The sequence below is a fragment of the Microcaecilia unicolor genome, chromosome 3, assembly GCF_901765095.1.
Source record: "Microcaecilia unicolor chromosome 3, aMicUni1.1, whole genome shotgun sequence".
NCBI lineage: Eukaryota > Metazoa > Chordata > Amphibia > Gymnophiona > Siphonopidae > Microcaecilia > Microcaecilia unicolor.
The window spans coordinates 498,634,814-498,647,393 of NC_044033.1; the positions used below are offsets into that span (position 1 = coordinate 498,634,814).

At 40.6% G+C, this 12,580-nt stretch overlaps 1 protein-coding gene across 2 annotated transcripts in view; it reads left to right on the plus strand.

The window, feature by feature from the left end:
- The window catches only part of EPHA7 (EPH receptor A7), a 419,947-nt gene that overhangs the window by 312,526 nt on the left and 94,841 nt on the right, over positions 1-12,580 (plus strand). For both annotated transcript variants that reach the window (XM_030199089.1, XM_030199090.1), the window contains exons 7-9: positions 765-933; positions 7,760-7,868; positions 12,002-12,057. In XM_030199089.1, the coding sequence (XP_030054949.1) occupies positions 765-933; positions 7,760-7,868; positions 12,002-12,057 (334 nt within the window). The remainder of the gene's footprint in view (positions 1-764; positions 934-7,759; positions 7,869-12,001; positions 12,058-12,580) is intronic.

Here is a 12,580-nt window from a genome sequence, read left to right on the forward strand (position 1 = left end):
AGCTCATCACTGACCTAGAAAAACCTCCTGTTGTAATTGTTTTTTATGCAAACATTTTTTACAACAAAATAATGTGACTTCCCTTTTAGCTTGTGTCAAACGTCCCTTCAAATGACTCCCGACGGGGACCTGTTTTGCTCCACCAGCTTTATCAAGGGAGGAATCTAGACGTTCGTCTCCTGTTTTCAGTCTTACTTCGGGTTTGTTTTGTTCTGAACAATGTGGTGGCCACAATCCCGAAGTTAGATTGAGAACAGGAGACGAACATCTGGATTCTTCCCTTGATAAAGCTGGTGGAGCGAAACAGGTCCCCGTCAGGAGTCATTTAAAGGGATATTTGACACAAAAAGTTAAAAGCTATGTCACATTATTTTGTTGTAAAAAAATGTTTGCTTAAAAAACGATTACAACAGAAGGTTTTTCTAGGTCAGTGATGAGCTCAGCCTACAGTGTGCCTTATGACTCATTGATGATGTCAATTAATGTTTGTCTCGGCACCTGGGCTTTTTCAGACCTTTTCCTCCTTAAACAAAAAAATTTCATAAAACTCGAAAAATCAGAAAATGAATTGGTCCGAATCGAATTAGGATCTTATTCTTTCAACATATGTGGAAGGTTATTTGCAGTTTATCATTGTGATTGCCATTATTAATCAAACCATTTCAGCACTCAAAATTAATTGTGAGAACCGGTTGTGTAACTTATGCAATGTAGCAAAGATAGTCTTATAAAGAAGTGTGACATCCTTACTTCTTCTTTTACAGGATCAAAGGGAACGCACCTATTCGACAGTGAGAACAAAATCTACATCAGTCTCCATCAATAATCTAAAGCCAGGAACAGTGTACGTTTTCCAGATCCGCGCTTTCACTGCAGTGGGCTATGGGCTTTACAGTCCCAGGCTAGATGTTGCCACACTAGAAGAAGCTACAGGTAATGTTCTTTTCAGTTTGGTAGAGACAGTAAAGCAGCATTGAAGTCCTCCAAATTTCTCTCTTGACATGTTTTATTTATTTATTTATTGGTTGATTGCATTTGATATACCGCAAATAGATCCAGTACTGGCAACTAAGTAGTGTACAAACAACAAATTGGGCACTTGGCACTCACTCTGCTTTTACAATACTACAAGTATACAGGAATCAGTTTTCAATAGAAAGTGGAATTTTATTAAGGCCGCAGCCAGGAACGTAAAACACTATATTTGTTAACACAATATATAATCCCTCCATAACTTGTAACATTCATAATATTGATACACAGCCTTTATTATCTGCAATCTCCTATTGCCTCACAGGTGTTGCTGTTCAAGCACCCCGTCTCTACTCTCCTTGTTGTCTCTCTGAGTACATGTTGTCTTTCGGCCTATCCCGTTGAAGGATGTGCCTACACTGCTTTTTTCAGCATCCAATGTCCCAGGCCTCCCAACCGTCCAAGGCGGGAGACAAAAATGTCCAAAAGTTCTTTCTGTCACGTGTCTGCTAACATGCAGAAATATCTTTCTTTCATCACATTTCAGTGTAACCAGCGTAGATTTAACACTTAACTTTCAGGAAGGATAAGAATGCGCGTGTATATCTTCTCATTGTTGTGTCTGACAGGAATCCCAGCATCAATTCCCAAACCTCGATGGGCCAAATTCCCATATGCTGTCTGGTACTGGTGTCTGTATTCTGTCCGCTGCAGGGGTGAGCGATCTGAACTCTTGAGAACTTAAAACGAGAAAGAGCATCCCCTTTGGTATTTTTTCCTGCCTGATATGTGCTCTGCTCTAATTCCCACATTATAATACAGACATTGCAGTACTATTTCCCTCAGTAAGTTAATGGTATTAAGTGTATTGGCCGATAACTTGTTAATAGCCTCTACCACCACCATGTTATCAGAGTTGAAAATAATTGCGCTGTTCACGAGGCGCTGGCCCCAAATATGGAAAGTTCCCATGATAGGGAATAATTCTAAAAATGTAATGTCTCTCGTGGTTCCCGATTCGATCCACATCTGAAGCCAGCGAGCTGCACACCAGGTGCCCCGAAAGTAAATGCCAAATCCTTCTACATCCGCTGTATCTGTGAATAGCTGAAGCACCTCAGCCTGTGTTAGGGGCCCTGCCAGAAGGCCAACCCATTAAAAGCAGTAAAGAACTTACTCCACACTAACAGATCATCTTTTATAATCTTGGATACTATGATGTGATGGTGGGCCTTGGTTACCCCTGTGGTCGACAATTCCAGGATCCTGGCAAATATACGCACCACAGGAATAACCCGCGTGGCAAAGCAACCCTAGTAGTTCTCGACAGTAAATGTCTCTTCTGAGGGGAATTTATGCCCTTGATATTATAAGTTAAAATTTTTTAAATCAGCATACGTAAAAAAATCAGAAAAAATCATAACCGAGAAGAAAACATTCCACCACCTGGACCCGGACCCAGCCACCACACAAAACTACCCCATCAAATCACCCCACCCTCCACAAGTGTCCACCCACCTCTGACCTCCTCCACAAACCCAACCTTCCACAGCCACCCCACCACAACCCTACTCCAGACACACATCACACACCAAGCAGATGCCCAGAAAGGCTCCTGAATGGAAACAAGAGAATTTAATGACCAGCACTAAAGGTGCAGAGAAGGGTGACGAAAATGATAAAGGGGATGGGACGACTTCCCTATGAGGAAAGACTAAAGCGGCTAGGGCTCTTCAGCTTGGAGAAAAGGCGGCTAAGGGGAGATATGATAGAGGTCTATAAAATAATGAGTGGAGTTGAACGGGTAGATGTAAAGCATCTGTTTACGCTTTCCAAAAATACTAGGACTAGGGGGCATGCGATGAAGCTACAGTGTAGTAGATTTAAAACAAATCGGAGAAAAAGTTTCTTCACTCAACGTGTGATTAAACTCTGGAATTCGTTGCCAGAGAACGTGGTAAAGGCGGTTAGCTTAGCAGAGTTTAAAAAAGGTTTGGACGGCTTCCTAACGGAAAAGTCCATAGACCGCCCATAGACCGTTATTAAATGGACTTGGGGAAAATCCACTATTTCTGGGATAAGCAGTATAAAATGTTTTGTACTTTTTTGGGATCTTGCCAGGTATGTATTTGTGACCTGGATTGGCCACTGTTGGAAACAGGATGCTGGGCTTGATGGACCTTTGGTCTTTCCCAGTATGGCAATACTTATATACTTATGTACCACGCGCTAATCTGGAACTACCGCCGTCCCAATGCGGGCGCTGGCAGTAGTTCTAGGTCCAGCATGCGCCATTTGCCACACTAGGGAAAATAGCTATTTTTCCCTGCTCTAACCCAGCGGTAATCGGGCAGCACCATGTTGGTGCAGGAGCCCTTAATGCCACCTCAGTGGAGAACCTAACGCAGCAAAACTGGCCTAACATGGGATGTGGTAGTTTGGAATTTATCTATTTTATTTTTTCATAGAATATGAGTTTAGTGTGGATCTTTCCAGTGGCTCAATTTTGGGCACCATTTATGGAACCTGGCCCTATGGACCTTGTTCTATAAATGTCATGCTCCTAAATATATGCTCCTAAATTACGAGCACAATCTATTTTGGAGCATGTAGTATGTTAGTAATTTAGAAACATAGATTATGCTCATAAAATTTAGGAGCATAACCTTTTAGAATAAGGCCCTGTATCACTAATTCTATGTGGAGGGGCATTTTTAATATGATGTCTAAATCCAGTAGTGAACATGTCCATTTTCAAACCAGAAAAACGTCCTTCTTTTTGTTTCGAAAATGGCTATTTGCTAGATGATTTTGCGCTCAGTGACTCTATCTTTTTGGACTATTTTCGGAAAAAAAAAAATGCCCAAAGTTAAAAGGCACAAAAACAAGCCATTGGGATGTATGGAGGGCTAGCATTCTTAGTAGACTGGCCACCAAAGACATCCCAGAAGAGCTGACAATGAAGTGTTTTGGTTTCTCCTCTAAGTCTGCATTCAGTGACTGTCGAGTGGCAATGTTGACTAGTAAGAGGTGTAAGCTTTACAAAAATAACCCTTTTTTCACCACATTGTCATTTCATCCAATCCACTAAGCAGAACTAGAGGAATCCTGCTGTGTGGTTGACATTATTAGAAAAAAAAACTTTTTTTTAAATGCAGGTCAGCCCTTATTTAATGTTCCTTTTAAAAAGTTCTGAAATATGTTCTGTATGACTTTTGAACATGCTTATTAAATACATTTGAAACTCAAATGGAATGCACTCTGAAGGCAGCTAGAGGAAAGTCAAGGAAGGAAAATTCAGTAAATTATTTGGCCTCTTTGTGGTTTCCATTTCCATTCCAGTTTGTATTTAAATACCAAGGTGGTCCTCATGCTTAAAAATCTATAAAAATGGAGGCACAGGCACAACTAACAAGAAAGCCTTTTCGCTTAAGTGCGTTGAGCAGTTAACATGCAAATTAGTATGTTTTGTTACTATGTTGGCATGATAGAACGTGCTAATTTGTGGCAGCTAAAACTAATCCTCGTAGTACAAATATCCTCATGCACAAATATTCTCTTGTTCCCAAGAAGGTGTAAATTTCTGTGTGCATTCTGTACATGGAAGCATATACGTGCAATCTATTATAGGTGAGGGGTGAAGTTATCACATGAAGCTCTCTCAAATAACTTCACTGCATAAAGTGCAACAGAAACCAAATAATTTTCCAAATCCTACACAGTAAATGTTTCTTCTTTATATTTTGTTTATTGATTGTTGTATAAATATTTATTTATTAGATTCAGAAGGTTTTTTTAACCAATAGTAAAACATTTCCAAGGCACTTTTCCCCTAAAGGTGATGCTTTTTTTCCTTCTGAGATATAAATATAAACAAAAAATAAAGAAAAACATATATTATGTAGGCGTTGGAAATCTATTTCTGTTACACTTTATGTACTGAAGTTTATATCTGAGAGAGCATCATAAAATATACATTTATATCACAACTCTATTCCCGCTTCACCCAGAGTACAGCTCTGGGAATGTCTGCACTCAGTGCACTTATAAGTAGTTCAGTAGCCCATGTTGATAGCAATACCCCTCAGTGCCGATGTCCAATTAACTATCTGTGGATCTTCCTTTCTTGCTCCGGTGCTGTCTCGTCTACTACCATCTGAGCTGTTTAATTCCAGTTTGTCATCCGCAAATCTGAACAGTCTCTTTATTCAGCTATGATTCAACCTTCTTCCAAAAAACTGCGAAGTTACTATCTCTGTAGCTGCTAAAAAATTGTGAATTCTTGTAGCATATATGCTCTGACCAAATTACAGGGTTAACGCTCCAAGTATCAAATTGCCCCTTATCTGTTTGGAAGCAATAATCACGTCTGTCATGTGATCTGCTTTATGAGTACTACCACTATTTATCAACATAAGATCAAATTATCCAAAAGAATTAAAAAAAAACCCCTGGGCTTCCATATTTAGCTCTTCTTCCAAATGTAAATCCGCAACTATGACAATAGATTTAAAAGAAGCAGTCACTTGGTGAATGAAAGAACATAAATTCTCGACCGTTTGGCCCCATAATCCTGGGGGTGTATAAATTGCTACCAGCATAGTACTTTCTGCAAATAATACTGTTTTTTTTTTCCTTTAAAATAATCCCTTCTTCATAATTGAATTCAATACTGTGTTAGCATGTAAAGCATTTTTTGTCTGTGTGTATTTTATAATATATGCACAAAAATTGAGATTGTGCCCATATTCCACACAGACTCCTCACCTGAGCACCAGGGCTGTAGAGTTGGAGTCAGCGTTAGAGCCGGAAGCAATTTTAGGTGGAGTTGGTAAAAATGTACCAAATCCGACTCCAGCTTAAAAAAACCCAAAACATTATAATATATGGTAAATATAAGTTATATTTACCAGTACTTTAGATCCAGAACAAAAAATTTAGGGCCCCTTTTACAAAGCTGTGGTAAAAGGGCCCCTATGGTACATAAGTACATAAGTAATGCCACACTGGGAAAAGACCAAGGGTCCATCGAGCCCAGCATCCTGTCCATGACAGCGGCCAATCCAGGCCAAGGGCACCTGGCAAGCTTCCCAAAAGTACAAACATTCTATACATGTTAATCCTGGAATTGTGGATTTTTCCCAAGTCCATTTAGTAGTGGTTTACGGACTTGTCCTTTAGGAAACCGTCTAACCCCTTTTAAAACTACTAAGCTAACCGCCTTCACCACGTTCTCCGGCAACGAATTCCAGAGTTTAGTTATGCGTTGGGTGAAGAAAGATTTTCTCCGATTTGTTTTAAATTTACTACACTGTAGTTTCATCGCATGCCCCCTAGTCCTAGTATTTTTGGAAAGCGTGAACAGACGCTTCACATCCACCTGTTGCACTCCACTCATTATTTTATATACCTGTGTCATGTCTCCCCTCAGCCGTCTCTTCTCCAAGCTGTAAAGCCCTAGCCTCCTTAGTCTTTCTTCATAGGGAAGTCATCCCATCCCCGCTATCATTTTAGTCGCCCTTCGCTACACCTTTTCCAGTTCTACTATATCTTTCTTGAGATGTGGCGACCAGAATTGAACACAATACTCAAGGTGCGGTCGCACCATGAAGTGATACAATGGCATTATAACATCCTCACACCTAACAAATCTAAAACCCTCCTCCCTGCACCATCGTCTCATCCACACATTGAGACTCCGGAGCTCTGCCTGTCTCTTGCGCCCTGCGCGTGGAACAGGTAGCATTTCAGAAAATGCTACCCTAGAGGGGCTCTCCGATTACCACCAGGTAAGCCCCCCATTGCTACAAAAAAAACTTTTTTCAGCGCCAGAAATGGCGCGTGTTGGGGGGGGGGGGGGCAGGCACTACCACCAGGCTCTTGCCATTAAAGCCTAATATCAGTAATTTAATAGAAAGCCTTTTTCACATGTAAATCAAATTACCTGCAAGAGTGCAGAGTTCCAGAAGGAGCCCAGGTGCATGCCTCAAGCCCAAGGACTGTCAATACCATGACTGCCTAAAATAAGAGAATGAAAACCCCCTGGGTAGTGGAAAATAAAGAACTTGTAGTACCAGATCTCTCCCCTAGTTCCGATTGAGCTTGAAGTCTAAAGCTGTCATGACAGATTTAAAAAGTTGAATACTTTCGATTGATTTTAGAGAGAAAACCAAAGCTGGAAGCAAGCAAGCAGTATTTCATAAATAAAATAAATATTCTGGAAAAATCTGTTGCTTCAGAAAGTGTGGGAAATAAATAAATAATAGAGTGATTTATAATCGGAAAGGCTGGAATGCTAAATTAAACTGTACTTTGGATGAAATGTGTCATCCTTTGCTGTCAATGGCAGCTTTTTTTTGTTGTTGTTGTTAGCATGAGTTGACATTTTCTTTAAATGATACATCACTGCTCTCTCTGTACAGTAGTTATTAGCACTCCTATACGGAAAAAATGTGTGCATTAAACATTCTGATTTTGGATGTGCATAAAGCCTGGATATACACATCTAAAACAGGGCCCAGTCCAGTATAAAATCATTGTAATATATAACAGTTGTGAATTTTCCACAAAATCTTTTGCAGAATTTAATCTGCTGGTGTGCATGAAGAGGTTCTTTATTTTATTTTAATTTTTTCAGAACAAAATTGTTGTTGTTGCTTGTTTGTAGTTAGAGAAAACGTGATTGGTCATACTATAGGATGTGTAGGAATTAATTTAACTTTTTGTGGCTCTTTTTTCCACGTTGCTAAGTTAATGCAGAGTGTTTGATTTTGTTATTTTTTTCCAGCCACAGCTGTTACCAGCGAACAAAACCCCGTCATCATCATAGCAGTGGTGGCAGTGGCAGGCACCATTATTCTGGTCTTCATGGTGTTTGGCTTCATCATTGGAAGAAGGTAAATGCATAGTATTTCGGCAGTATTTTTATCGATCTGCAATACATGTGAAGGATAGCCTTGTAACAGGGTGCCTGTATTAAGAGACAAGTAGGCACCTATTTAAGGGGTCCTTTTACATAGCTGTGGGAAAAAGGGCCCATTGCTTGCTAAGCGGCTGCTTTCCCTCTCAGGCCGCGCATGCTCGGTTTTGAAACCAAGCATGCACTGAGATAAAAAGCAGCTTCATGGACGGACAATGGGCTGAGTGAAAAGCAGTGCTGGAGGAAGACATCTTCAGCTGGTGGGGCCTCAGAATCCTCACCAGCCAAGGTATTTACATTGCAGTTGTGGCAATCTGGGGGGCGGGGGGGGGGGGGGGGGAGCGGCGATGATCCTGGGGTCCTGGGGGGGTGGGGTTGGCTCTGTTCCAGGCCCGGTGGCAACAGCCGAGCCCTGGGCCGGCTCAGTGTCTCGACGGTCCTGCTGTCCCATTCCAAGATAACATCTGACTTAAATAATAGGTCAGTTTTCAAAGAAAGTTCTAAGCTAGCAGCCAAGTAAACATAATCTATCCATGTATTTTTTCAGTCACCATACAAATCTGCATAATGAGCAGAATGGAAGAATTATCCAGATAAGAGCTATTACATTAGGCCTAAACTAGATAGTTGCAAAGGTGCTAACTATATTATACATAAATTTAGTGCCACTTTTAAAATATTGGGCCTGATATTCAGGCTTTGAATATCTGGTTCTTTTAGAGCTAGCTAGCACATAGCCGCTTAAGTCTGTATTCAGCACTTGATCAGCCATGGGGTAGTGTATAAAAATAGGACAGTTCCATTTATGCACTAAACCTGGCCGTTTACCCCTGGATTCTATGTAGCACGCCTAAAGATCCGGATTCTATAACTATGTGTGCAATTTAACAAGCTCAGGACCTTGTTTACTAAGCCACTCTGTAGGCGTGCTAGCTTTCTAGCGCGTGCTAAAAATTAGCGCATTCTAGCGATAGAGACACCCATTATATTCCTATGGGAGCATTAGTGTGCACTAATTTTTAGTGTATGCTAAAATGTTTCTGCACCTACAGCGCAGCTTAGTAAACAGGGCCCATAACGATGTGCGCCAAACTTCTAACACGTGCAGGCAAAAAGGGGCGTGGTTATGGGCAGGGAAATGATGTTTTGTGGGTGTTCTGAAATTTCCACGCCTAGTTATAGAATATGGCCCAGTGCGCCTAAATCTACGCACCGGGATTTATGCCTGTTTTCCTTGATGTAACTGAATGTGCATAGATTTAGGCTGAAATATCAACTACTTGTATTCTTTAATCGACACCTAAACATAGGTGCCGATTATAGCACGCACTTAGTCAGAACTGATTTCAGCACCGTTTTTTAAGCGGCCAAAGTGCTGACTCCGCCCCTGGAATGCCCCCCTACACAGCTGGCTTTGAGTTAAGCACTAACTGTGAATTTCAGTAGCACATAGCCAATTATGTTCCACTGACAATTAGCAACTAGCCCCCGACCAAGCGATTTAACCAGTCAGAGGCCGGCTAAATCCCTTTGAATATTAGCTGAATTGCTTTCTCATCCGAAATATATTCTGCTCTTTATGTTAACATTATACAGTCCTAGAGAAAGCATTTCTGAATATGTAGCTCTTTTGCTAGGTCCATGACTTTTTGGTCTGATCCCCATTTTTTATTTGTAGATGACTGGTTATTGTCTAAAGTCATTTTTGTTTGATTTGGCCTACAGGTCAGTCATTCATTTCTTATGTTTACACTGGGGACCTTTTACAAAGGCGCAGTGAAAATGGCCTGCGGTAATGTAGACTCGTGTTTTGGGCGCGCACAGAATCATTTTTCAGTGCACCTGTAAAAAATGCCTTGTTAGCATTTTTGCCAAAAATGGACATGCGGCAAAATGAAAATTGCCGCGCGTCCATTTTGGGTCTGAGACCTTACCTCGAACCATTGACCTAGCAGTAAGGGCTCATGCGGTAACCGAGCGGTAATGGTCTACATGCGTAAAATGCCAATTACCGTCTGCGCACCAGACAATAAAAATATTTTCCAGTGCTCATAAGGGATGCGCATCAAAAATGAAATTACGCAAGGCCCACGCGGTAGCCGGGCGGTAACTCAAAATTGACGCTTGTTGGTGCGCGCGTAGGCGCCAACGTGGCTTAGTAAAAGGGCCCCATTATTATTTGTCATAATTGGAAATATTTATGGATTGTACCTCCAAGCATATTCTATGATAAGGTAATAAATACTTAAAATATCTACATTTCAACATAGCTGACCTTCCACTGCTGCTAAGGAGAACTGGTATATCACTCATTCTAAGAAAACATTACTGTCTGAGAACCAGACTGTTTTGGAAACTTTAAAGAAAAAGCTGGAGAAAAAGAATTTTTATGTGCATTCCAGAAGACTTTTTGTCTTGCTGAAGATGTTGAGAGAGCTATTTTGTTACTTATATCCATGCACTGTGTCCAGAGTGCTGATCCAACACTTCTGACAACAAGATCATGCCAACACTTGGCATGATCTTGTTGTCAGAAATACTTTTTCTAATTTGTGTACATGGAAAAACTCTGAGGGCCCGATATTCACAAAAGCTGAGCTCCTAAATTTAGGCTCCTAAATGTGGACCCTGTTTTCATCCAATAAGGGCTTAATGCAGGACTTTTCCCGCACGCTAAGACCAGTTTGATTTGATTTGATTTAATTACTTAATTTACCACTTAATACAGTTTTAAAGTGGTTTACAATAAAGCAGGAATAAGTTCAATGAATGTTCTAACAAGTAAAAACAAGCAATATAATTTCTTAACCATAAAAACATAAGAGTAGCCATAAGAGTCAGACTCAGACCAATGGTCTATCTAGCCCAGTATACTGTTTTCAAACAGTGGCCAAGCCAGGTCATAAGTACTTGGCAGAAACCCAAATCATGGCAACATTCCATGCTATTAATCCCATGGCAAGCAGTTGCTTCTTCATGTCTGTCTCAATAGCAAAATAAGGAGTTTTCCTCCAGGAACTTGTCCAAACCTTTTAAAACCCAGATACACTAACTGCTATTGCTATATCCTCCGGCAAAGAGTTCTAGAGCTTGACTATTCATTGAGTGAAAAAATATTTCCTCCTATTTGTTTTAAAAGTATTTCCATGTAACTTCCTGGAGTGTCCCGTAGTCTTTGTACTTTTGGAACGAGTGAAAAATTGATTTACTTCTACTCGTTCTACACCACTCAGGATTTTGTAGACCTCAATCATTTCTCCACTCATCTGCCTCTTTTCCAAGCTGAAGAGCCCTAACTTCTTTAGCCTTCATATGAGAGAAGTTCCATCCCCTTTATCATTTTGGTCGCTCTTCTTTGAACCTTTTCTATTTCCGCTATATCTTTTTTGAGATATGGCGACCAGAACTGAGGTTGCACCATGGAGGGAAAATCAAAGTAAAATAATCAACAATTATCACAATCAGAAATTGACTTACTATCAGGCTCATTTTCAGCAGAGTACAGGTCCCTGGAGCAGTTTTACTGGGTGCAGTGCACTTCAGGCAGGCGGACCCAGGCACACACCCCCCTACCTGTTACACTTGTGGTGGTAAATTTGAGCCCTCCAAAACCCACCACGAACTCACTGTACCCACATGTAGGTGCCCCCCTTCACCCATAAGGTCTATGGTAGTGGTGTACAGTTGTGGGTAGTGGGTTTTGGGGGGCTCAGCACACAAAGTAAGGGAGCTATGTACCTGGGAGCAATTTCCAAAGTCCACTGCAGTGCCCCCTAGGGACCAGTGCACTATGAATGCTGGCTCCTCCCACGACCAAAGGGCTTGCAGTTGGTCGTTTCTGAGATGGGCGTCCTTGGTTTCCGTTATCGCCGAAAATCAGAAACGACCAAGTCTAGGGACGACCATCTCTAAGGATAACCTAAATTTCAAGATTTGGGCATCCCCAACCGTATTATCGAAACGAAAGATGGACGTCCACAGAATGTCAGTAGTACAGGATGTCAAGTTTTCTCTTACCATGTCTTTTAAAATTAGTTGAAAGCAAGACACTGAACACATTTTATATAATTAGGAGAGTTCTCAGCTAAAACAGTTTTGTCTTCTTTTCAGGCACTGTGGTTACAGCAAAGCAGATCAGGAAGGGGATGAAGAACTTTACTTTCATTGTAAGTGTTTTGCTTTTTCGTCAAGAATTCCCAGGTTGCTTGTGCTTATGGGTACTGAGAACAGTCAGCTGTAGACAGAAGTAAAACAACAGGCTCATATGTGAACATTATAAATCCTGATACATCTTTCAATAGTCCTTGAGTTAAAAACTATAAAAGTGCTTATCCTGTGAAAAAAAAAAAGAAAAGAGAGAAAGAGAGAAGACTCAACAGACTCAAACTTTCAAACCTGGGCCTGCCATTGCTCATCATATTCTACATTTATTTTTTTTTTCCTTTTTTGCATTTGGATCGCTTTACAATAATCCTGATGATACACCCTTATAGAATGTAATTGATAGTTTAGTGGGCTTGTGTCTAAGATCTTTGATGTTGGTAGTCTATTCACTTAGGAGAGCTAGGGATCATTGATTCATCTAATAGTGATACTAAATAGTAAATTTAAAACAAATTGGAGAAACTATTTCTTCACTCAACGTGTAATTAAACTCTTGAAAAGTGTAATTAAACTCTGGAATTTGTT